Genomic DNA, 27,960 nt, shown 5'->3' on the forward strand with positions numbered 1-27,960 from the left:
CGCGACGTATTATGGTATACAAATGTTGTCTGTCCGGTGTAAACATGTCGCACTGTAACATGAGAACGACTTATCCAAATTTCATGAAACTTAATATAGTTGTTTCTTATGATGGTCAAACGATCTGTAACCTTTTTGGTGAAAATGAGATTAAAACTTTTTGAGTAACGGGACTTTGTAACTAAAAAGGTGTGGGTTTTTTTCACATGTCCATATGTCAGAAACTATCTATGTTATAATATAAAAATTCTCACACAAGACAATGGTCGTATGATCATGCGCTCAAGACGCAGCTTTGGTGAATGGAATGATTGTGTAGGTATCATCTGAACTTCACGGCTTCACCTCATATCATGGTTTATTTGTTAATTTTAATTTTTTATTCCCAATACATACTATAAGCAATGGTTCAACAAAATTTGATGCATTCAATTATTTTAAGGTGTATATGTCTGTCTGGCAGAGTTCAGCTTACCTTGACCTCATTTTCAGGGTTCATTGTTTAATGTTATGTTTTGCTTGTTGATTAAGTTTGTTTCTTTGATACTATAAGCAATAGGTAAACTATATTTGATGCATGCAATGATTTTGAGGTAACCACATCTGTCTAGAAGGGTTCATCTGACCTTGTGTACATGGTCAATATAAAGTGTTCATGCTTTAGACTGTTTCTGAAAGATTGTACGGTTAATGTGTATTTCTTGCTTAGTTATCAGATATTGATTTCATTTTCTTGGATCGTGTCTATGACATCTATGTGATACTTTTAAAAAGTAAAAACACAAAAATACCGAACTCCGAGGAAAATTCAAAAGGAAAATCCAAAATCAAAAGGCAAAATCAAAAGTCCAAACACATCAAACGAATGGATAACAACTGTCATATTCCTGACTTGGTACAGGCATTTTCTAATGTAGAAAATGGTGGATTGAACCTGGTTTTATAGCTAGCTAAACCTCTCACTTGTATGACAGTCGCATCAAATTAATATAAGTTATCTACGTTCATATCCGAAGATACCGATATTTTACCCCAGTACACTGTGAGGGGTAGCCGAAGGGTGTACAAGCTACTGAAGGGCGTTAAAATATCCATATCTACGGATATGAATGTAGATAACGAATTTATCCCCGGTCTTAGTCCGAATCGGGCAACTTTTATGGAAATTCAGGTACAAAGTGTAACGTGAAAACAACGTTTATTTCATTAACTAAAAATGTTTTATTGAAATTTGGAAATCTTACATATTTTTTTCAGGGTGTAGGGTACTACCTTTGATAGAACCCTACAGGTAGTCAGAAATAAGACGTTTTTAATACAGAGACAGAGAAACTGGATTGAGTCAAATTTGGATGTCAATGTTGTGAGAGTTACGTCATAGATGGTGTGACGTCAACGTGGGTCATTTGCATAGCTAGGTCAGTAGTACTATTCCTTGAAAATGTGGCAGTCAAGTGTTGCATTTAATGAAATGAGTGTAAATGATCGGCATAATAGGAAAAATCGTTAATGAATTAAATATTTAAATACAAACATCATGGATAATCTACAGAATTCAATATTTCACAACCAGCAATCATGGAACTAAGGAAAACTTGTGTGAAGTTCCCCGAGATAATGGTTAACAACGTCCAGGGATATGGGTTTTGTAACGATTGTGTTAACCAATCAAAATCTTAGATATATACTTAGCCGGGGATAAAACTTTATATTTAGGACTATCAACACACAAGAGTGCACACGCTGAAATGTCTTGCCTTCTTTACTAATCATTGATATTATGTTGATAGACCTAAATATAAAACCTTATTAAAACTGTCACATAAACTCAACATTAACCAAGAAAACAAAACATTGATCAATGAACCATGAAAATGAGGTCAAGGTCAGATGAACCATGCCAGGCAGACATGTACAGCTAACAATTCTTCCATACAACAAAATGGTTGACTTATTGCTGATAAATTAAGAAAAACAGACCAAAACACAAACACTTAACACTTAGCAATGGACCGTGAAAATGAGGTCAAGGTCAAATAAAACCTGTGTAACAGACATAAAGATCATAAAATATTTCCATACACCAAATATAATTGACCTAATGCATAAAGTATTAGAAAAATAGACCAAAACTCAAAAACTTAACTTTGACCACTGAACCATGAAAATGAGGTCAAGGTCAGATGACACCTGTCAGCTAGACATGTACACCTTACAATCATTCAATACACAAATATAGTAGACCAATTGCATATAATATAAGAAAAACAGACCAAAACACAAAAACTTAACTGTAACCACTGAATCATGAAAATGAGGTCAAGGTCAGATGACACCTGCCAGTTGGACATGTACACCTTACAGTCCTTCCATACACCGAATATACTAGACCTATTGCTTATAATTTCTGAGATATGGACTTGACCACCAAAACTTAACCTTGTTCACTGATCCATGAAATGAGGTTGAGGTCAAGTGAAAACTGTCTGACTGGCATGAGGACCTTGCAAGGTACGCACAAACCAAATACAGTTATCCAATTACTTATAAGAGAGAATTCAATATTACAAAAAAATCTTAACTTTTTTAGTCACTGAATGAAAATGAAAATGAAGTCAAGGACATTGGACATGTGACTGATGGAAAGTTCGTAACATGAGGCATCTATATACAAAGTATGCAGCATCCAGGTCTTCTCCCTTCTAAAATATGAAGCTTTTAAGAAGTTAGCTAACGCTGCCGTTGGATCACTATCCCTATATCGAGCTTTCTGCAACAAAAGTTGCAGGCTCGACAATAAAATCAATGGTTATTAAAGCAGGTGAAACGGCCCCAAAATGACTACCAGGTAGTGTAAAACAATTTAAACAGGAAAAACAACAGTCTAATCTATGTAAAAAACAAGAAATGAGAAACACTTATGAATCACATCAATAAACAACAACTACTCAACATCAGGTGCATGACAGGATACACCTACATGGGATTTTAGGGTTTTGAGAAAATGGAAAAGAAAAAAAACACCATGTCATCACTCTGATCTATAGTTTTTATGACATTAATTAAAGTTGATAAGTCTATGCTATATATTTCATAGTTTATTTCAATAATATAATATATCATTTGGTTAAATAGATAAACCCATCCCAATTTATCTATATAAACAAATGAAAATATATTTTTTTTACATAATCTGTACAGTATATATTACAGAACAAATTTCTTCATAGAGTTACTAAAAAGGATGGAATGACAATTTAAAAAGTGATAAAATAATTATATAAAATGGAAACTTGAAAATCCTAACAAATTGATTGTTTTCTTCTATATCTTATGTCTATCCTTGCATTTTTACTTTTGTAATGCTTATTTGTTGTATACATGCATATTGTCTGTTCTTCAGATTGACTTAATTGGTTTTAAATATTGTATAACTGATGTAAAACTTTTGAAGCACTGATATCTATCAACATTTAGGAAATTTTCTTATTATCTTTACATGATGTTTAGTTTATTAAGCATTGTTAGTTTCCGATGTATATAACATTGTGTCTTTCAATTGTTTCAATGTCTCTTTCTAGTTGTTTCATTTCAGCTTCCATTCTTTCTTTCCTGTTTTTCTTTGGAGCGGTATCAGTAACAACTGACAGGCCCTGGTACTGGTCATGAATTTCCTCCCAGTTTGTTTTAAGACCTTGTAAAATTGCCTGTCGTTCGTCTCCTGATAGAGATCGCATTGCTCCTCGTCTGAAATGTTCTGCTATATATGCATCATATTCTTCCTGAGCTCTTTTCATCTCATCCTTCCTCTTTTCTAAATATTTTGGTGTTTCACCATAATCCTGCAATCAAGTAAAATATGTTGTGTAAATATTTAACAGAACAATTACTTCTAAATTTCTCCAAAGATCTACATAACAAGGAATTTTAAAATATCTAGTACATGTATATAAGTGTCAACAATTTACATCACCAGATTAAATTTAAACAAGAGGCTGTCACAACGACAGCAAACCGGATTTATTAACATTTATTTGTGTCCTGGAAATATCACAAGAACCATTACTGATGAATGGTGAAAGTGAAAATCGTGACCTCTATTTTGTCATCAGTAACAACATATAAAAATTTTAAAAGCTTTGGATGAATAGTTCGTGAGAAAATGCACGGACACGACTGGAAACACCATTTTTCAATCTTTCAAGAACCATAACTCCTGAACGGTAAAAGTCAAAATCGTCATTATTGAATTTGACCTCTATTTTGTCATCAGTAACAACATATTAAAATTTGTGAAGCTTTGGTAGAACAGTTCATGTGTAAATGCACGGACACGACTGGAAACTCCATTTTTCAATCTTTCAAGAACCATAACTCCTGAACGGTAACAGTCAAAATCGTCATTATTAAACTTGACCTCCATTTTGTCATCAGTAACAACAAATTAAAATTTGGGAAGCTTTGGTAGAACAGTTCATGCGTAAATGCACGGGCACGACTGGAAACTCCATTTTTCAATCTTTCAAGAACCATAACTCCTGAACGGTAAAAGTCAAAATCACCATTATTGAACTTGACCTTCATTTAGTTGTTAGTAACAACATATTAAACTTTTAAAAGCTTTGGTTGAATGGTTCATGAGTTAATGCACGGACAACATTTGATTGCCGCCTGCCCGTCGTACATCTCCAATTCAATAACCGACATTTTTGTCACAAAAATCAGGTTAAAAATTGTCACAGAACCTACTTGAAGAATTAAGTTTTCTTCAATATTTAATGTCTTTTTTTAGTCAAAGTAACTATCATCAGTTTTAAAAGAATCAAATTTGATTACTTAAAAAAAATATTTACTGTTATAGATATAAAAAGGTTTAGCACACAATGTGTGAACAAACAATGAGTTTCAGGTGATAAATGTTACCTTTCTATGAACATAAACTGGTTCCAGTCCTGATGGCTCCAGCAAGTTTTTGTGTCCTCCCCTTGTGTCAACATATACTTTTTGTGGCATTCTAGGTACAGATGTGATGTTTTGGACAGCATTATTAGTGATGAAATTCTTTGATGTTTTGAGACCCATTAAAGGTTGCTCTTTAGTTGTAGGTACAGGTGGTCTTTTTCTTTCCTCGTCTGGATATTTAAAAGTTCTCCCTGTAAACAAAATGGGAAACACATAAACTAAGACAAAGTAATATAAATGGACAGAATTTTTTTGTAGAACAGTTTTTCATACATGTACACATTTGAAATACAAGAACTTCAACTGAATCTGATTATATAAAGAATTGAATATTTATAAAAAAAATTTATGAAATAGATCAGATCTATAAATATACTGATTAACTCAAAAATTGAAGTTTTCATGGGTTTTTATTTCTTTAAGAAAAAAATTTGGACATTAAAACAAGACGTATTACCATTTATATTGAAATGGAAATGTTCACAGTAATTTAAATCACATTTTATTTATAAATAAAATTCTTCTGAGGTATTTTCCAAAATTTAAGGTTTACAAATTTAACTACTACATTGAGTGATCTTGATTTGAGACCTTGTAGAAACTTAGTCTTTCATTATGATAGACATTAAAATGAAGCACACTTTCAAAATTTTATAATTTTTTGGGGGAAGTAATTAACATTTAATTATGCTTTCTTGTAAGTTTTTAGTCCCATGTTCCACAACTGATATAAAATGTTATAACCAAATGGTCACCTGACTAAAGAAACAATAACTTACTGTCTGGAAGGACAGGTTCTTTTTCATGTTTCTTCATAAAACTTTCTGGTTGTCTAACAGGAACTTTGGCTTGGCCCATTGTCTTGTGATCATCTTTAAGTTTGACATAATCACCCTTTGCATCATCTCTGAACTTTGAAACATGTCTTTAAAAAAAATAATACAAGAATTATTAAAATATTTGTATACATCCATAAATTAGAAATGATATTTTTTTCAATTATTATAAAAAGTGAAAGATTTTCCTTTATGTTTTTCATGTTATTGCTGCATACATACATTTGTACATGTATCTTTCATTTTCTTAATTCTTTCAAAAGGCTCATGCATGCATATGCAGTTGTTTGGTTTAAAGTCATATGAAACTTCAGATTAAGCTAAGTTTTACTATTACTTTTTAAAGTAAACTTTCTTGAAACAGAAAATCCTTTGCATTATCAAATAATGACCTGTAGTTGTTAATTTCTCTTGCGGAGAGTTGTCGGATTGGCAATAATACAAAAATGTACCTCATCTTCCTCTTTTTAAATTTATATCCTATCTGTTTATTATTCATGGTTTTGTACACAAATCAGACTTAGTTTTCATGTTTGATTTACATTTGCCATTTTGTGGCCTTTTTAGCTGACAAGGTTTTGATCAATGTTGATGGACGTACAGTCATGACCTGTAGTTGTTAATGAAGGCAGAACAGTTTCTGGTTTTTTTTTCCTTAATACTTTGACTGGGACTCTTTTAAGAATGGGGGCTAAACTAGTCAACAAGGTAGTTTTCATTTATCTTGGTTAAAAAATTTTGAAACAGTCTTCTTCTTCTTCTTCTTTACTAAAGAAGAAGAAGAAGAAGACTGTTTCATGACATTTTATTTATGATGGTCTAGAAAAGAAAACAATCGTTATGAAGAAATCTATTCAAAAGGTTGGCATGAAAGTAACCCTTCAATGTAATGACTACACCTTCTACAAGGGATCAATTTCTAGTGATAAAATGTTTTGTTTTGTTGTAAAAACCACTCTTATTTAGGGGGTGGGGGCTGGAAAAAAGGAAAATTTTAAAAGAAAAATACATTTGTGTTACTTGGCGAAAAAAATAATAAAGTGGCGAAAAATATATTGTTTCGGTGAAACAGGTGGCGAAAAAAATAATTGACCCAGGGGAAAGAAACCCTGTCTTTAGGTACAGAAAGGTTCAAAGCCATCAACATTTTTTCAAACAAGATTACTTTCGGGCGAATTGTGATGATGACATTACAAAGTATAATATTGTCATTCTTTTATAATTAAATTAAGGATCCTGATGAATTATATGTTATAAGTATTAAAGTATTCAAAAAATATAAGATCAGGGCCGTAACTACATTGAGGCAAATGAGGCAAATGCCTCATGTTGGAAATTTTCAAAAAAAAAAAAAAAAACTGAAACAGGATTGTCTTCATATCAACCTGAATTATTTTCACGAAGTGTCTTGCAAGTCTCTCTGTTGTCTCCCGGGCATGTTTTTCGAGATCCATGTTTCTATTTTACTTTTAGTTTTCAGAGTTGATAGTCTATTGTTTGCACTTCTGTGTCCCGGGTTTGTCTTTTGTTCATTTATTGTCCTACTTTATAACTATAGTCTGCAGAGTGTTGATTTTCATTCGTAAACTGTGGTTTTGCCATGTTGCATGTCCACCGATGTCCAGACATTGTACGAGAAACTATTTTAAGAATATACGATGCTACTGGACATAAAAAAAATGTCGTTTCTGCATGGAGAATTGAACTTGATATCAAAGAATACAAAACTGGCTCTTTTTTGTATATGAAAATAGATAGCTGACATGGTTTAAATTAAAGTAAGACCACAAATTTCCCGGTATCAAATCATCTTTAAAAAAAGTCAATTTATTGCTATATGACCTTTTACATTGAAGGATTAAACTTGCATGAAGTTGTGTTTAGACTCTTAAACAGAAAAAAAGAATATGGAGTAAACGTGCACAGGACCTTATCTCACACGAAGTCAATGCATAGAAAAAATACAAATGATCAATGGCCAAAGTTTTTTCCCCTATTCTTCATCTTGATAGATGAGGGAGGGTCTTCAACAATAAAAGAATCATTAATACCATAAAACAAGGTCAAGATGGTCCTTAGTGTCGACATTAGCAGTACTAGTACTTAAAATATAATACTGCACTGTCACTCTATTTCAATCTAGCCATAAAAAAATCACCAAAGTCTGAATTAAGCACAATACAAGACAAGACAAGAACAGACAGACATAATGATTATGAGAATTTCGTTTTTTGCTTTATTCTACATATCGGTCTACTTTTAATGTTGTCCCGTAAAACCTAAAAGTCTTAAATTACAATGAGTTTTTGCTTTGAGACAAGAATATTGTCAAAAGAAATAGCTTAAAATTAATTGCGTTTCAATGTAAGTAAGAGTCCGGGAAACGCTCAGAATGCACGATCTTGCGTTATTTTTCTCAGAGCTTCTGGGGGCCTTGAGCGGCCCGGAGACCCCACGCAAATTTTTTTTCACCTGGCTACGCTCGGCGAATATATTTTGCCTCAATATTATAAGAGGCTAGTTACGGCCCTGAAGATGTTTGGAATTAATCTATTACAATGTAGCTTGATTAGTTATCTGTTCTTTGTCTTTTTGGAGTTTTAAAGTAATTTGAATGAGAGACAATTATATCCCAGCACTTTCTTCAGAGATACTGTTAAAGCAGGGCTGCCAAGTCTCACACAGTTAGCGTGAAACTCACACATGTTCATGCTTTTTGGGAGGCATTTTCCTTTGATCTATTGTTTTTTCTCTTTGATCTTCTCAATTTTGGCCAAATTTCACGCATTTGCTTCATGAAAAGTTGGCAGAACTGTTAAAGATAATGTTCTTGTGGCATCTTTTCTGTAGTCAAGTGTGAATTTCAAATATAAATATAAGATGTGGTATGATTGTCAATGAGAAAACTCTCCACCAGAGACTAAACGTCATAAAAGTTTACAAATTTATAAGTTACTGTTTAACCATCAACAATGAGCAAAACCAATAGTGCACAGTCTGCTGTAAAAACTAAAAGGGGTCCAGTTTATGATAAAATATAAAGAGACAATTACTTAAAATGCAAAAGACCAAGCAAAATATCCTATGTTGATATTAAATACTAACGTTCTTGACTTCAGTTCTAATATTTCTTTCTATTATTAATTTATTTGCAAGACAATCTCAATTATTTGATCATTACCTTGGTGCTTTCTCTCTTTTTATCTCTGCTTCAGGGATCAACCCATAAATTGTTGGTTCATCGTCTCTTGTATACATCTTTATATCTCTGATGTTGTCCTATGCACTGTACAAACAAGAAGAAAATTTCAGATAAATAAACTAAGGCCGTTTCCAGGAAGTACGTCATCAAAGGCCGATAACTCCAATTATAATATTATGTCCCCTGAAAATTATTTCCCGCCAATACTTCAAACGTAAACATTGACCAGATTAGTCTGTATTTTAACATGAGTAAATCAAAAGAAGCACAAGGTTGTTGATAACAAAATAACAATAATATGTTCATTTATTTATGTAGGAACAAACTTTACCTGTAAAACCGGTTTTAAAATGACAACACAAGAAAGAAATGCACGAAACAATGTCAATGAAAATAAATATTTATTATTTTATGACTAACCAAAACATGCGAAAGATTTATTTAAATGAAACCAAGTACAAATCCTTGACAAAACAAATGTTTTCAGAATGTCAATTTATTATGAAACTTTCAAAAAAATATGTAGCAATACACATTCTCGATTACCAAATTATTGAACACAAAACCAACAATATGGGTGCAAAAGTGTTTTTGGACAACATACACCCAATTCATAGCAATTTGTATTATATGTCTCTGCTGCCTCTAACTTCTGAGATTAACCCTTGCAAGCCATGCTGAAATAATAGGCTGGGGAGGGGGACCATTTGATAATTTTGAAAAAGGGTTTGGGGTGGAAATGAATATATGGCCTTGTAAGAGCTGAAAATGAATAACCTTGCAAGCTTTAATAGGGGATGACTATTTAATAATAAAGACAAAATGGACTAATTTGAAAGTATCCTTGGACCACTTATAACTTGGATGTGAAATGAAAAGACAAAAATAAATCTGTTTTATATTTTACATGTAAATATTATTTTGTTGGCCAATTAAGTGTCTTGAGTTTACCTTTCAGGTTGGTGCTTTTTAAATTTATCTTTTTGATAATCTTGTTGTTTTTTTAACACCTACAAATGTACATGACATATGTCATTATGTAAAAAGGTTAATAAAACATTACATTTAGATATTTTACTCCAAACACATGATACAACCATCAAAGTCTTGACACATAATTATGTCAATATAAATTAAATTAACCTTTTATTGTCAATGAATTAGAGATATGCCTAATTTATCTAATGCATTATGAATCATATTGACAAGTGGTAACAGCTATATACATGTATGTAAAAATTATCAAAAACACACAAAAAAACAGACCAATACAAAAAATCAAAGAAGATGTTATTAATAAGTACTCTAGTCACCAAAATGGACTTTGCCCAATTTATTTAAACACATGCAGAATTATAAGCAGCGTACTCAACTGATCCAAGTGGTTTAAGAATTATATTTGTATTCTCCTGTTTGGATTCCTATGATAATCCCAAATGAAATAAATTTCCTTTGCAAAAGAAAAATACTTTTGGGGACTTTTATATAATCAAAAAGAAACTACAAAATTTTATACATTGTACAAATGTTGTACATCTAGAGTTTTAAAAAAAAATTAATGAAATCAAAAAGAAAAGATACTGTTTCTTTCCAATGTACAAATGTATTGCATGTATTGAAAGGATTTAAAACTAAAAATGTGAAAAACGGTATGTTTTAAACTGCAAATGTATGATATTTTTCAGGGAGATTCCTAATTCATGATCTGTAACATCAATCTAGAACAAAAGAGTCTTGTTCTAGAGTAAATGATATTTAATCCCATGCCTGGCATGTTTGTACATGTCATATTTAACTTGCTTTATTTATGATTAATTAATGTATTTTTTATAAAGGACTTACAAATTGAATTAGATATCAAATGAGATTTTTGTCGAGCCTGCAACTTTTGTTGCAGAAAGCTCGACATAGGGATAGTGATCCGGCGGCGGCAACGGCGGCGGCTACGGCGGCGGCTACGGCGGCGGCGTTAGCTAACTTCTTAAAAGGTTTATAATTTAGAAGGTGAAAGACCTGGATGCTTCATACTTTGTATATAGATGCCTCATGATACGAAGTTTCCGTCAGTCACATGTCCAATGTCCTTGACCTCATTTTCATGGTTCAGTGACCACTTGAAAAAAAAGTTCAGAATTTTTGTAATGTTGAATTCTCTCTTATTATAAGTAATAGGGTAACTATATTTGGTATGTGCGTACCTTGCAAGGTCCTCATGCCCGTCAGACAGTTTTCACTTGACCTCGACCTCATTTCATGGATCAGTGAACAAGGTTAAGTTTTGGTGGTCAAGTCCATATCTCAGATACTATAAGCAATAAGGCTAGTATATTTGGTGTATGGAAGGACTGGAAGGTGTACATGTCCAACTGGCAGGTGTCATCTGACCTTGACCTCATTTTCATGGTTCAGTGGTTATAGTTAAGTTTTTGTGTTTTGGTCGGTTTTTCTCATACTTTATGCAATAGGTCTACTATATTTGTTGTATGGAATGATTGTAAGGTGTACATGTCTAGCGGGCAGTTGTCATCTGAACTTGACCCCATTTTCATGGTTCAGTGGTCAAAGTTAAGTTTTTAAGTTTTGGTCTTTTTATCTAATATTATATGCCAAAGGTCAACTATATTTGGTGTATGGAAATATATTATGATCTATATGTCAGTCCCGCAGGTTTATTTGACCATGACCTCAATTGCACGGTTCATTGCACAATGTTAAGTTTTTGTGTTTTGGTCTATTTTTCTTACTAAAACTATAAGTAATAGGTCAACTATATTTGTTGTATGGAAGCTTTGTTAGCTGTACATGTCTGCCTGGCATGGTTTATCTGACCTTGACCTTATTTTCATGGTTCATTGGTCTTTGTTTAGCTATCTTGGTTAATGTTAAGTTTATGTGACAGTTGTAATAAAGCTTTATACTTAGGACTATCAACATAATTTCAATGATTAGTAAAGAAGGCGAGACATTTCAGTGTGTGCACTCTTGTTACAAACATGAATAATTGTAATTGAAGGAGTATTAGTTATTTGTAGAATACATTTATGTCACTACTTAAACTGAAATGAATTTTTGTTCATTTGATGTCACCAGTCTTCCCAGTGTTAATGGTGTAATTTATGAACTATAGAATTATACATGACGGCACAATTTTATTGTATGGTATAATTAGACTAAAAGAAAGAAAAAAACATTTGAAGAAAGAAAATGATTGATTTTCAAAACATTCAGAAATATGTATACTTCTCTATAAAAACAAGAATTTGTGGTATGGTTGTCAATGAGACAAGCTTAGATCCATCAAAGTTCAAATGAATGAATGAGGTGAATGTAAGCAATTACAGGCAATCCTACAGCCATCCACCATTTGTGTCCACCATGAGAAAAGCTCATACCGTATGATTGATTATAAAAGGCACAAATGTGTAAAATATAAAACAATTCAGTTGAGAAAATTACTGGCCTAATTTATAACAAAAGATTTTATGAAAAACCAATAAGACAGAAATGAACCAACAACAAACAACCACTGAACTACAGGCTCAGGTATCTATACTGTTAATGCCCCTTTAAAACCAAAGAAAAATATATGTGTGGTAAAAGTTACTGTTCAGATTCTAGACTAAACCCCAACTCTTAAAATATTTTTTTGCATTTAAAAAAGATTAAAAAATAATAACTGTCATTCTGAGGTAGAGTTGTCCATGTGATGAGAAAGTTACTTGTTAAAAGAATAGATGAGAATTACTAGTACTGTCATGTATAGAATGATGGTTGTATGTTCTTGACATTTTGGTTATTTTAATTAAGTGATGTCATTCCAGTGACATTTAAGAAACTACGGGCTTCAGAATGCTGGTATTGCTCATGTTATTATGCCTTGTTGCCTTTTGTATTTCTTTTTTTCCCTGGTGGCAGACTGTTTGGTATTTAACCATGATTCTTTATCAGCACTACCAATAGTATTGACCAACACATGAATTGTTATGTATGGATTTCTCTTATTTCATGATCATTTATAGTACCCAGTACCTCATCTGAAATTATTCAACTTTTGTACTAAAATTAAACTCCATGTGGTGAACCAACGCCTGTGTGAATCATTTCGTTAGAGTCCCTGAAGTGAATACCTTGGTATGCAGGGTTGTCAAATTATGCAAATAAATTCAACATTAAAATAATACCCAAAATTGACAACACTTCGAATGGTCTGCACTTTTGTACTAAAAGATATAATTAGCAGAAATCATTCAGACTATCTGTTTTTTTTAAATTTTTAAATTTTTTTTTTATAATGACAAAACTGAAATTTTCACTGTATACAGTATATGTCATGTATGTATCCTCAAAGCAACTATCAGTAGTACAAGTGACCTAAACTTCAACACGTTGAACGCTGTCACTATAAAGTAGAAGTAGAAGTGAACTAGTTTGAATACAATCTAATGAAAATAAGTATGTTTTGTATTTACAGCTTCCAAGGCAGTGTTTGATTACTTGAATAAACAGAACAGACCTTACAGTGCCATTGATATTTGTAATAATTTACATAAAGAACATGGTAAAACAGTAAGTTCGATACAGTTTGTGGGTAACTGGGCTTGTAAGACTAATAGCTGGAAGCAATTAATATCATATGATACAGTAGATTACTCTGTATATATATCTGAGTTTGTTTGTTTTAGTCTCTGCGAATAAGAAGTAAAGACTGTCAAATTTTATGTTATATTAAATCATGTATATAGATATAGGAAGATGTGGTGTGAGTGCCAATGAGACAACTCTCCATCCAAATAACAATATATAAAAGTAAACCATTATAAGTCAATGTACGGCCTCCAACACGGAGCCTTGGCTCACACCGAAAAAAAAGCTATAAAGGGCTCCAAAATTACTAGTGTAAAACCATTCAAACTGGAAAACCAACGTTCTAATCTATAAAAAAAAAAAACGAGAAACGAGAAACACGTATAAATTACATTAACAAATGACAACTACTGTACATCAGATTCCTGACTTAGGACAGGTGCAAACATTTGCAGCGGGATTAAACATTTTAATGGTACCAAACCTTCTCCCTTTTTCTGAAACAATAGCATAACATCACAACATAGAAAACCACACGATAAAATATCAATTGGAAGGCTTAACTCAATCAAAAACCGTAAATTAACACACTAGCACAAAGTGGGAGCTGGCTATATTAATGCATTTAATTTATCCCTCTATTTGTCAACTACTCTTTTCAGTCAGATTTTTCTCTCAGCTTCTACTTACTTGAATGATTAATTATTTGGTAAGCATCTTGATAGAACTTTATCATTTATAATCTGATCTGTCAGAAATCTAATGTCCTGTTTGCCCATACTTTTGATTTTTTTCTGTGTTTTTGAAGTTTTAATTTTTTCATCATATACATATCAAATACATTTATTCATTACTGAATAATTTAATTTTGGATGTAACACGTCTTCTAATTGGCTGACGTCATTTTGTTTATCAGCTCAGTCATAATTTTGTTATGTGATCGTGACATCATCAACGTTTTTCATGATTTACTCCAGTTTAAAATGGAATTAAGAATTAAATTATAAGAAATGACTAATATTTGTTCTGCCTATTCCGAATAGGCTACATGGGTTATTCAGTGTGCACCACATTTTTATGTTATTTCTTCACAAACAGAAAAAATATTACAGTCATTTCTTAAATATAATGATCGACCCAAGGGTCCGGAAACGGTCATATATGCCAGTCTTGACCTAAACTGAAAGTAGTTTGTCCTAAATGAGTAATTGGGATTTAGGACAAATTTTATTTTTTTACAGAAATAATTTCGGTCATTCAATGTCATTTCGTTGAGATCGAGTTTCTAACATTGTCTAAATCGCCATTTTGAACTTATTTTTTGTTGTTATCCTTTTCCTGTAATAAAACTGCCACTCCAGTAAAGTGTTATAATCCTGAGGGCCCTCCTAATAACTATAGTAATGCCTCAGGGAAATATTGGCTAATGATCGCTAATATCTTTACCTGTGTTTTTAATTAAATTTTTTATTGATCACGAGCTCAGAACTAATATTTTAAAGAAATTAAAAGTTCATAACAACTGTCTGCATTATTTAATTACTTTTCTCAGCTTAGACAATTGCCAATTCTGATTTAAAATTAAATTAATTTACGTAGAACAAAATATTGTTTCACTACAAACACACGTGCTTTGTTTACTAATACGCATGCTTGAAATTCTCTTCCGCAAATTAGACACTAAATCGTAAATTAAAAATGATTTCATGCTCAATTAAACAAGTCCAACTATTACAATTAATATTCAAACACTAGTAAAGGTAAAACAGTTCAAAAGCTGACGATTTCCTGTGAATTTGATAAACAAAACTAATCCCGGAAATGAGTCCGGAATTGGTCGTTTTACTATTGTCGTAAAACATCCGGTTATAATTTTGTTTTTAAAATTGAAAGAAACGTAAGCGAAGTTTGAGAAATTTATCGTTTTGAGTCATTAAAATCATTTCATTTTTAAACTGGTGCCTTCCTTTTATTGCTCAAGATCGATTTTAAGGAACATGGTAGGGAAATTTCTGAAGTAAATGCGATGCAACAGTTAAACAAGTTCGTTGATGCTACGAGTATGACTGTATGAGCATACACACAATCTTTGTTTAAAAAGGGCACCAACTTTTAAGTTATCCCAAAATGACCGAAATTAGGTGAAAAAATTTCCGGATCCTTGGATCGACCCCATATTTGATAATCAGCTCAACTGAGTTGTAACATGTTAGAACTTTTTGTATCTGTCAGACAGCTACTACCTGTTTTTGAGTTGGGGTTTGCTTAGCATGATAATATATGCATTCTTCTCATTGTCTTAAGGTAGCAATACACAGTTAGAAGTTTAGTTTCGCATTATGGCCCCTGTGAATTTTTTAAATATGAAAGTTTTTGTACAATAAAATTGATTTTTAGATAATTGAAGAATAATATAGCCTTCTTAGTGGGTTTATATGAACATTAAGATTGTTTTTAACATGTTTTATAGGCCATTTATATGACTGACAGTCCGTATTTTCCTATCCGTACCGTTCATAGGTCCATACATTATTGTGGTGTCTATCAACAAAGATTTTGGGCTCGATCTTTTCAATTCAATTTTATGGAAAAACGAGCAGATAAGCATATGATTTTTTTGGGACCACTTGATAGATATAAACCTATGGATTCAGGAAAGGTATCACTGTAATTGATTGAAATTTTCCTTTAGACCAAATTTTGGAGACTTTTGTGACATGTTCACCCCCCTTTTTTGCTATATTTTGTATCTAAGAAATGCAGATTGTTGCCATGGTTACACCCAAGAGGGATTATATTTCACCCTTATGACCATTAGAAATCAAATCTATGAAAGATTCTCTTTCTATAAGTATATACATGCATAACACACATATAAAGCCTTCTTTGTTAGACAGGAGGGGAAAGAGGGTGTTTAAAAGTTTTGAGTGTCAATTTTAAGTTTTTTTCCTAACTGTGTATTGCTACCTAAAGTTTAAAACATTTTACATAATAGACCACTCCTTTTTCAGGCCATAGTTAAAGCGTGTGAAGTTCTGACAGAAGATGGTAAAATTAAGGAAAAAATCAATGGAAAACAGAAATGTTATTTTGCAGACCAGGTGAGGTTATCAAAGCTTTGTCAAAAACTGTCTGAAAAAATCAGTAAAAATGTATACACAAAGATTGGATGTTGAAAGTTTTAACTTATTAGATGATAAAAAAAATATGACCAAATCATGCTGTATCAGCATGAAGCACAAAAACAATTAACAAAAAAACAAAACTTTAAGACAGAAAGTGCAGATCTAAGAATATTCACAGTCACTGGTAGCTAAAGGTCAGTGTATGACCTTTGACAATGATCAAAACTATAAGACAGTCCCCACATTACAAAATGAGAAACAATTGAAAGGAGAAAACCATGTCATGTACAATATGAAATAACTCAGGTTTTCACTTTCTGAAATATCAAGCAGTACACTTCCAACAGACCTAAAGATGTCATTAACAATCGAAGAAAAGTATGACCTTTATATGCAATGCCATAAACAAGATTTCCAAATTGTTTATATGGGTTGCAAAAGTTGTATTGGTTATAGAACTGTAAAACAATCATTCATATTTTTCTGTGCAGATAAGGTTAAGACATTAAAAAAATATTACCTATCACTTAAGAGGAGTTAAATAATTTTATGGTTGACATTTTCACATTTTGATTTTGTGATCTTTGTGACATAGTCACAGTTTCCAGATGTGGATGACAATGAGATAAAAGAAATGGATGTTGAAATTGTCAAATTATCTGAACTTGTACAGAGTAAACAAGAAGAAAACAAGAAACTTGAGACAGGTAAGAACAATGGATTTATTCATAAAGATTTAAAGCTAGGAATATTCATAAAGATTTAAAGCTAGGAATCAATTTTATCAAAAAAGCACAATTAAAAGAAGTGTTAAAACAATTTTGATGCTCACATGTAACAGAAAACATCAGTAAACTAACATTTCATACATGAAGCAACCCAGTTATAATTTGTTATTTGTAAAATGTAAAAATTTTATTTTTGAAAAATCCAATAATCAGATTAATCTGAAATGCAGTACCAATATTTTGTGAAACAGGGACTTTTAAAATATTAAAATTAAATATTTTAGGGTGGGGAGAATGAGCTTGATCACTAAAAGTTTTTTCATTTTGTTACCATTTAAAGATAACATGGATAAGTTGCTAGAGTAAGCAATACATTGTACACTCAATACACTTTTGAATATATGATAAAATGTTCATCTACTTGACAGAGCTAAGAAGTTTGAATAGTTCTATTTCTACAGAAGATGCAGAGAAAGAAGTAAATTCCCTTAATGAAGATGTAAGATATTTGTACTTAAGTAGATCAATATTAGTTATGTTTTAAGCTTGCAAAGAAAACATTTGCAATATAAAAAAAAGATAAGAGTTTGAAAACTGCATGCAGACAAAAGTTTGTCCATAAGGGAAAACAGTGTAGAACACCATATGAGTGGTGTTGGGTGTTGGCTAAGTTTGACATGGGATGGTGGCTTTGATGCAAAGATAAAACAGTTTTCTATATATTTTTATGCAGTTAAGCTGCATTATGCGAGCACCCTAGATTTGTGTTCTACCCAATAAATCCTGAAATACTTGCCATTGTTATTATCTAGCTTGTTACTATATTATATATAACTAATTGAACACTTTTTTAATACTTTTTATTCTGGATTACAAAATAAATGACCAGAAAAACCTTAAATGATCGTCGATTTATCCAAAAGTTTTAAAGTTACACATAGGAAGTAGTGCTTATTAAAAATCCTTGTGTAGTTCATTATGACTTGTGCTTTTAGCTAAGATGTCAAAGAACAATTGTATGAAATATTTAATCGCCGAAAATCTCTGAAGACAAGCAGTTTAGATTTCCCAAATGACAAAAGTCGTAGGAATATTGTTTGTCATCAATACGTAGTACAACTACGTCAGTAGTCTATTATATAATTCAACTGTTCATGCTGTTGGCGGCAATTTCAAATTAGAAAAAGAAATTTTTGTAGCTTTTCAATTTGGAGGCAGGTGTGCAAATTAGCGGTGGTCCGAGACCTTCCACTTTTGCAAGCGGAATTTTGACTAGGATAGTTGGTTTCTAGCTACGCCCGACGTAGTCGCCTTACATTTGAAAGAAAATAAGAAATTACTTTGCAAACCTTTTCACCATGTTCACCAAAGTCTCCAATTAAACGAGCTAAAAACATAATTTTATTATTATTATTCATGACGGCGATGTTCATTTTGATCAACCGCTAGCTTTATACAGAAAATCGCCGACAAATATTGTATAAATTCGAGTAAAATCATATCTGATTGACAAAAACAACATTGTAAACACATAACAATGGCGGCCGTGAAGACAAAATTTTACAAAATCGGATCCGATTCCGGAAGCGGATAAGGGTAATTCCGGGTTTGACGATCATTTACAAAATAAATCCAAGCAGGTGAAAAAATACATCTATGCATGGTAAATGAATATAAACACTAGTATTGTAAACCAAAAGATATATGTAAAAGAAAGAAAAAGCAGAAAAATATTTTATTCAGAAACTAAAAATTACTTTTTGATAAATTTTAATTTAAAAATCCAATACAACGTGACAGCTAGGAACAGTATATCTAACAATATACATGTTCATGGTCACAGTCTAAATTTTCTTTATAAATGATGAATGATGATAATGCATGTGAGATGCTTTTAAAGTGTAAACATATTACTGCAATTTCGAGGGGTTATTTGTTTTTTCTCAATTTTGAAGGGTCAATTAAAGTAGCCGAAAGTTTCATTCTTTATTTTCACAAATAATGCAACTATATTATATATACCTTAATGTAAGTAAATCATATGATATATAGGTGGCATTCTTTGGGCCACTCTACCCCCTCCTGTTTGACAACTTGGAAACGGTCGAGCTCCCCACCCCTAAACCATATGAGGGGCAGATCCAGGATTTTAGGTTAGGAGGCGCGCAAACTTAAATTTTGGCCGAGCAGAGCGAGGCTAAAACAAAATTGAGGTAGAATTATCGGAATTCTTTATTAAGCTGAGAACAACCCATGCTTTGCAAATTTAAGGGGGGTGCAAGCCCACAACCCCCCCCCCCCGTCTGAATCCGCCCCTGAATATATTCAAGTACATGTATAGGACAATATAATAAATAAAAAATGAAATATAGGGGGAGTCCCTGGAGTTACCCCACCCCTTCCTGTTTGAGAACTTGGAAACGGTCGAGATCCACACCCCTTAACCATATATATTCATGTTTGTGACAATATGAAAAATCAAATGAAAGATAGGAAGAGTCGCTAGGGGTCACCCCTACCCTCCAGTTTTAGAATTTAAAAATGGTCAAGATCCCCATCCCTAAACCATATATATTCATGTATGGGACAATATAACAAATTAGATGAAAGATAGGGGGAGTCCCTGAGGTCACTGTTCACCCTCCTGTTTGAGAACTTGGAAATGGTCAAGATCCTTACCCCTAAACCATATATACTCATGTATGGGACAATATAACAAATCAAATGAAATATAAGGGAAGTCCCTGTGGTCATCCCAACCCTCCTGTTTGAGAACTTGGAAACGGTCGAGATCCCCACACGAAAACAATATATATTCATGTATGGATCAATATAACTAATTAAATGAAATATAGGGGGAGTCCCTTGGGTCTCCCTACCCTTCCTGTTTGAGAACTTGGAAACCAATGAGATCCCCACTCCTAAACCATATATATTCATGTATGGGACAATATAACAAATAAAATGAAATGTAGGGGAAGTCCCTAGGGTCACCCTACCCCCAGTGGCGGATCCAAAAATTTTCATAAGTGGGGCCAACTGTCTCAACTAAGAGGGGCCCGCTCCAGTGATTCCCTATATGGCTCAATATCTTTAATTGTTTTTACATAGGCGGTAATGGTAACGTTTTTTTCTGTAGCTCAGTCTATATCGTAAACTTGGATATGTATGATAGCTCGTTTCGAAGCTGTGACATTTTCACATATGTGGTTAAATTTTCGGGGTACGAAGTGAGATTACTTTTTCCGTAAATTAGCAAACCCCGAACATCCTTTTGTGATGCGGCTCCTTGTGGTAAAATATCCCCTTTTTAACACAATAAGTTCTTTGAAAATTTAATACTTTGAACACATTCAATAGCTCCATAGTTTTTACACATTTATTCTATGTTCCTCTACTTTCCTAATCACCACAAATAATTAAGTTCAGTCATTTGTTAAAAATAGAAACATGTCCAATATCACTACACAGAGATTTTTTCTTTACACGTGACTTTTGAGTTCCTCATTTCGAGGCACATTAGGGATGTTGTCCCATATAAGCAACCAATTTTTTTCCCAAAAAGGGGGGGCCGGGCCCCCTGCCCCCTAAATCCTCTGCCTACCCCTACCTGTTTGAGAACTTGAAAACCGTTGAGATCCCCACCCCATAGTTATATATATTCATATGTATGGGACAAAATAACAAATCATTTACATTTACTATGGGCAAGTCAGTCAGACCTCATCAGTTTGATCTCTGTTGTAGTGAACATTTGTCTGATTCGTGTCTCATAACTTTTGTACTATAGAACACAAACTCAGTTTTCTTTCCAGGGAAACCAGTCCATTCATACTATTACATGTTCATACTACGTCACATTGAACTTCTAGCAGTCAAATAAAACTAAGGTTAACTACCAAGTAGAACAACTGCAATCATTGGGAACTTGTACCACTGCAGACTCACCATAAAAAATATACATTGATATATGCATTGCTTTTGAAACCTTGATAACATATAAATTATTTGCCTTAATAAATAAATCATTAGATAAACATGAATGTACAGTAGACTCCACCTAATCGGATATCGGTTAATCGAATATATCGGCTATTGTAATATTATTTCAAAACACCGAACCATTCCCTATACATTTCATTCAAAATACATCGGATAATCAAATATCGGTTATTAGAATATATCGGCTAATTGGATAGGAATATTCATGGAAAATGTGTGAAAACCATGTACAATCGAATATTTTGAAATAATTTCATATTTTTTTTGACAGGAAATGAAGCCGGAAGTTACGCCATTACGAAGTTTAAGAAAACTTCAGTACAGAAATGTTTCATTTTATTAATAAAAACGATCTTTCATAGTCAAAATAAAACATATTTTTTCTTATTGTCTTGTTTATTTTATGAATTTGATATTATATTCTGCCCAAGATGTGTTTGTTATGTGTTTATCCAAATGTGATCGTTGTCATTTACTTCACAAACAATGACACGACAAAATGATAAACTGTGCGTGATGTTCATCAATGTTTATCAAATATGAATGAAATGTACCTCTTTCTCAACAATTTATTAAAATATATATAGAAGTCCCGTGTAAAAACAAGGAATCGTGTGTCAATAGCATGTCCCAGGTGAAATAGAATTATGTAACTTGTACACACGTACGCCATTTTCCTAATTTACATAATATTCAGCCTTTTATTTTGAACCACGACAGATAAGATAGAAAAGCAAAATTAATTTTACAATTTTATAATCATAAACATAGTTGTATTACTTGAAATTGGAAATGGATTTCATAAATAAAAAAATGTAGAAAATTAGATCCGAGTACGATTACAGGTAGAAGTTTATAGTCGGCATGAATTCGTAGCTATTAATAGAATTTACCTGTGGCCTACTTCCGAGAATTCATAGCTATTTTTAGCTTTTACCTGTTTTAACACACAAATGAAACAAATCACGCAAAAACAACAAGTCACATTATTTAAATGGTACATATTTTATTCAGATAATCAACACATAATTAATAATTAATAATCAATAGACTGACAGATAAACAAAATACATTATTATCAACTGATTGATCTGTTACTCAATCAACCGAATTATCCGAACTTGTACCTGAAAAAACAATGAGATTAGTTACAAATTTCCATTAATAAAGCAGCTATAATAGCTATTGGTAACTTAGGGTTGTGTCTGTCAATTTTGAAAAAAAACTTGGAGGAATATACGTTCATCGGCTAATTGAATATATCGGACAATCGGATATTTTTAGCTGACATTTTGGGTATCCGATTGGCCGGAGTCTACTGTACTATATATGAATGTTTAATGTTGAGGCAACATTGCCACAGTTTTCATAATTACGGTTGCCTTGGTTTTTGGTTAACTGCCTTCAGCGCTTACAGCGCTTTGATTTTAGATTTGTTATAGAACCCAACCCTTTATTTCATGAAGTTAATAACCAAATATCAATCTTCCGGAATTAAAAGCAGACATACTCAATTTTCTTTTTCTTCAAACACTTCTCATATTTTTATTGAAATGAATTCATGTTATATTATAAGAGATTTTGTAAGTTTCCCAGTTAAAATTTCTCTTCTTTATTGGCTTTAAAGTTACTTTTGCCTTGAAATGGAATGTGTTGTATGAAAGGTCAGTTTCAAAATATCATAAGAATAAGGCATTTATTAGAAATCAGATAATCACATCAGAGTTAAGGCCATGTAAGATAAGTTTTGTTTTTCTCAGAAAATGACCTAAAAAGTGGTGAGGGTGGAATGAAATTTATTTTATGTATTTATTATTTTGTTAATATTCACAGTATTTTTTATATGCAATGTTAGTATTTATATCATAGGACGATACAGTTTCACAGAGGCAGATTTAGGGGGCCCAGGGGACTGGAACTTCCCCTTTTCTGGGAAAAATTTGGTTGATTATATAGTGATTCACTGAAGCATGACCAGAGCCGCCCCCTCTTAAGCAGTCAGTGGGCCCCTACTTATGAAAATTCCTGGATCCCCTACTGTTTCAATCCGCTTAAATAAATGACAAATATAGAAATTGTGTCGTTGTATTTATTGCAGTGTAGAAAGTGTAAAGAAAAGTTATCTAGCCTCAAAGGAGGAGCTGTACAGATATCTCCTGCAGAAAAAGACAGGGTAATACATAATAAGATTATTCAAATCATCAGAATTATTAAAAAACAAATTGGCACCAACCACCATAAAGAGTGCAAATACAGACAGGGTAATACATAAAAAGATTATTCAAATCATCAGAATTATTAAAAAAAACAAATTGGCACCAACCACCATAAAGAGTGCAAATATAGACAGGGTAATACATAATAAGATTGTTCAAATCATCAGAATTATTAAAAAACAAATTGGCACCAACCACCATAAAGAGTGCAAATACAGACAGGGTAATACATAATAAGATTATTCAAATCATCAGAATTATTAAACAAACAAATTGACACCAACCACCATAAAGAGTGCAAATATAGACAGGGTAATACATAATAAGATTGTTCAAATCATCAGAATTATTAAAAAACAAATTGGCACCAACCACCATAAAGAGTGCAAATACAGACAGGGTAAAACATAATAAGATTATTCAAATCATCAGAATTATTAAAAAACAAATTGGCACCAACCACCATAAAGAGTGCAAATATAGACAGGGTAATACATAATAAGATTATTCAAATCATCAGAATTATTAAAAAACAAATTGGCACCAACCACCATAAAGAGTGCAACTACAGACAGGGTAATACATAATAAGATTATTCAAATCATCAGAATTATTAAAAAACAAATTGGCACCAACCATCATAAAGAGTGCAAATACAGACAGGGTAATACATAATAAGATTATTCAAATCATCAGAATTATTAAAAAACAAATTGGCACCAACCATCATAAAGAGTGCAAATACAATGAAACCAACAGGATTCATTGCTGAACTTGACACTAAATATTGCCATGTTATAACTCATAGTATGAAGTTTGGTCGAGTTCATATGACCTTGACCTTATTTTCTTGGTTTGTTGATTCATTGGTCATTTTAAGCTTTCATCATGTATCCTCCAAAATAAACCAATAATAAAGACAACAACACATTACATATATTATACAAAAGTTTAACAAGCAATGCCAATAAAACAGCACCATAGAACTTTTAATTTCTGATGTATATATTGAATGAAAAAAATCTTTTTACATTGTAGATATATAAAATGAGAGAGAAGTTTGTTAAAGAATGGAGGAAGAGGAAAAGACTGGTAAAATTACTTTATTTGTGCCAAAAAATTACAGTAAAATATTGTTCCTATTGTAAATCTTTTTATAGAGTAAATTTTTGTCATTTGATCACATACATTTGCAATCACCCATTAACCTGTACAAAATTTTTCTTTCATGATAATATGCAAACAATCCTTTACCTTAGCACTGATCCACTGACTAGAATGATCCAATTGCGATTATAGAATTTGGAATATTTGAAATTGTTTTTGTTAACCTTGGATATTCTCTATTGTTCACTGCCTTGTCTTTAAGATAGTGAAAAAAAATTCTAAGCAATTTATGAACATTAACAAATTAGAGTATGTAGTTTCTTCATCCTAGTCCTGACCCAACGCCTTATAAAATGAATATAACTTTTAATAAATTTAGTGTACTTGAACACTTTAACTTTGTAACTTGGAATTTTGAAAACAAAATAACTTTTAATGATTTAGCGTACTAGAACACTTTAACTTTCTAATTTGTAATTTTTACAACAAAATAACTTTTAATAAATTTAGCTTACTCAAACACTTTTACTTTGTAACTTGGAATATGGACAACTTTGTTTTTATAATCTTGACTTTCTTTTACAGACAAATGATGTATTAGGTGCAATCCTGGAAGGATATCCCAAAACAAAGAAACAGTTATATGTAAGTATTAAATACCTGAAAAAAGGGGGGCAATAGATATAAACAACAATCTGCCAAAAACTGCAAAGAAAACAACAGATTGACCTATGCATATCCTACCAAAAACTAGGGGTGAACTCATGTTCTTAGGAAGTGTACACAATATTTACTCCACTAGTGGCACCACTTTTGATGATTTCATGAACCAATAGGAAATAATAGTGGCTAAGACAAGTGGAATATATTTGTGTTTATGTTCAATAACTGTCAACCAATCATGTGTGTGTCTCTAAAACTTTAGAAGAGATCACTGAACATACTGAAAAATTCATCGGCATGATTTTTTTGATTAATTATTTCCCATGAATTCTGCAACCTTCTACTAAAAATCTTGATAGGAATATTGTATCAAATTGGTCATACATATACCACTTGTTGCTACAAAATTGAATTGAAGAGTTGTATTTACTTGTATTTTTACAACTGTTTTATAGTAACTAGTCCTCATGTCATTTTTATAACAGGAAAAGTTTGTCTGTGATATGGAAACGTCAAGGAAAAAAGTCTTAATCTTGATTTTTTTTATACGCCCGTCAAAATTTTGACGGGACGTATTATGGTATACAAATGTCCGGTGTCCGTCCGTCTGTCCGGCCTAAACATGTTGCACCGTATTTTGAGAACGACTTATCTAAATTTCATGAAACTTAATATAGTTGTTTTTTATGATGGTCAAATGATCTGTATACTTTTTGGTGAAAATAAGATTTAAAACTTTTTAAGTTACGGCACTTTGTAACTAAAACAGGGGTGTGTTTTATTTTCACATGTCGCACCGTATCTCAAAAACGATTCTTGATTATTGCTTAAAACTTTACACACTTTTTAGTTATATTAATCTTAATATCTGTATACCTTTTGGTGATGATTCAAAATTTCATTTTTGAGCTATTGAGTATTTTGTAAAAAAAAAGGGGGAGGGTTTTTTTACATGTCGCACCGTATCTCAAAAACGATTTATGATTATTGCTTAAAACTTTACACACTTTTTTGTTATATTAATCTAAAGATCTGTATACTTTTTGGTGATGATTCAAAATTTTATTATTGAGTTATTGAGTATTTTGTAAAAAAAAGGGAGAGGGGGTTTTCACATGTCGTGCCGTATCACAAAAACGATTTATGATTATTGTTTAAAACTTTACACACTTCTTTGTTATATTAATCTAAAGATCTGTATACTTTTTGGTGATGACTCAAAATTTTATTTTTGAGTTATTGAGTATTTTGTAAAAAAGGGGAGGATTTGTTTTACATGTCGCGCCATATCTCAAAAACCATTTATGATTATTGCTTGAAACTACACACTTCTTTCTTATATTAATCTTAAGATCTGTATACTTTTCGGTTTGATTCAAAATTTTATTTTAGTGATATTTGTAAAAAAAAAACTGTGTGGGGGGGGGGGTTTCACATGTCACGCCCTGCCTCAAAAACAATAAATTTATTGCTTAAAACTTTCTCAGAAACTATTTATGATTATTGCATAAAACTTCCACACAAGACGTCAGGCGTATCATGCGCTCATGGCGCAGCTGTTTATTATTTGTGAATTATTGTCAAATCTACATTTGATGTCTGTTTACCAGCCTGTAACCTGAATTCATGACTGAAAAAATATGACTTTTTTGAAAGCGATGTTATAGATCTTGCATGCTGCAGTAAAAAAATATATATTACAATTGTGACAACCTTAAAATTATATAACTTTTATGTATATGTTAGCAAATGGTAGAATCCTAAAATTAAAGATATATGTTATGCTTAATTTTTAAAACTTTTTTAGGAGGATGTTGGAATAGAGACGGATGAAGATTTACATGTGACAGTGCCAGAAATTTGATATTATTTGAACTTCTTTTATTGTTAAATTATTAAAAAAGATTCCTTGACAGAATTGAGTGCAAAGGAGCAGGTATTGCAAGACCTCTATATAGCCCTACATATTTAGTACCATTATTTCAGAAGGATGCATGAACATGTGAGAAAATGAAATGTAAAAAATTGAAAAGATTTTTTTTATAAAACATGAACATTTACATCATAAACCTAGGCCAAATAGAGATTTTGATGCAGATTGACAAAATCTGACTTTTCAAACCACAAATAAGCAAAGAAAAGAATTTGGAGTAGAATTTAATTGATTGATTGTTGGGTTTAACAACACTTTTAGCACTCTTGGCTTTTCCATTGCTACCAGTTTTATTTGTTTTTATTTAATCGACGATGTTTCAAACTGCCTGCCTTATTGGACCCTGTCAATGTTTTGATTATTATATATTGTGTCGAAGGCCATTCAATTATAATTTAAAAATTAAGGTTTAAGACTGCTTCAAGGTTACTCCTTTCATAGATTTAAAAACAACTAGGGTATTGCAAATAAATAGCAAAGCAAGTAGGTGTTTTTGTCTCGCCTTGACGGAGGCAAAAAGCAAATAGGTATGCTGTTTTCAGCGACAGTTTTTTTATTAGGACTAGTTTATGGTGAACCACAAGTGGTAGGTCAATCATATT

General features: G+C 32.0%; 2 protein-coding genes across 2 annotated transcripts; one reads left to right on the top strand and one right to left on the bottom strand.

The window, feature by feature from the left end:
- Positions 1-3,083: 3,083 nt before the first annotated feature.
- Positions 3,084-9,147, bottom strand: LOC139513526 (enkurin-like). Its single transcript, XM_071302125.1, has 4 exons — positions 8,980-9,147; positions 5,742-5,887; positions 4,924-5,153; positions 3,084-3,842 (listed from the first exon to the last, which is right to left on the bottom strand). Exons 1-4 carry the CDS (start codon positions 9,054-9,056, stop codon positions 3,525-3,527), a joined length of 771 nt encoding a protein of 256 aa, XP_071158226.1. The 5' UTR covers positions 9,057-9,147; the 3' UTR covers positions 3,084-3,524.
- An 11-nt stretch (positions 9,148-9,158) lies between these two features.
- LOC139513527 (homologous-pairing protein 2 homolog) lies at positions 9,159-27,457 on the top strand. Its single transcript, XM_071302126.1, has 9 exons — positions 9,159-9,272; positions 13,472-13,566; positions 16,596-16,685; positions 17,305-17,416; positions 17,866-17,936; positions 23,538-23,612; positions 24,694-24,747; positions 25,348-25,407; positions 27,233-27,457. Exons 1-9 carry the CDS (start codon positions 9,248-9,250, stop codon positions 27,287-27,289), a joined length of 639 nt encoding a protein of 212 aa, XP_071158227.1. The 5' UTR covers positions 9,159-9,247; the 3' UTR covers positions 27,290-27,457.
- Positions 27,458-27,960: the final 503 nt, after the last annotated feature.

This window comes from Mytilus edulis, chromosome 2 (assembly GCF_963676685.1).
Source record: "Mytilus edulis chromosome 2, xbMytEdul2.2, whole genome shotgun sequence".
Taxonomy (NCBI): Eukaryota; Metazoa; Mollusca; class Bivalvia; order Mytilida; family Mytilidae; genus Mytilus; species Mytilus edulis.

Bases quoted from the DNA above. Each gene is read 5' to 3' on its own strand.
- LOC139513526 (XM_071302125.1), bottom strand. From the start codon at position 9,056: ATGTATACAAGAGACGATGAACCAACAATTTATGGGTTGATCCCTGAA. The intron at 5,888-8,979 runs GTAATGATCAAA...TTTTTTTTAAAG, and splicing joins AAAAGAGAGAAAGCACCAAG to ACATGTTTCAAAGTTCAGAG. The intron at 3,843-4,923 runs GTAACATTTATC...ACTTGATTGCAG, and splicing joins CAGTTTATGTTCATAGAAAG to GATTATGGTGAAACACCAAA.
- LOC139513527 (XM_071302126.1), top strand. From the start codon at position 9,248: ATGAGTAAATCAAAAGAAGCACAAG. The intron at 13,567-16,595 runs GTAAGTTCGATA...CTCCTTTTTCAG, and splicing joins ATAAAGAACATGGTAAAACA to GCCATAGTTAAAGCGTGTGA. The intron at 16,686-17,304 runs GTGAGGTTATCA...TTTGTGACATAG, and splicing joins AATGTTATTTTGCAGACCAG to TCACAGTTTCCAGATGTGGA.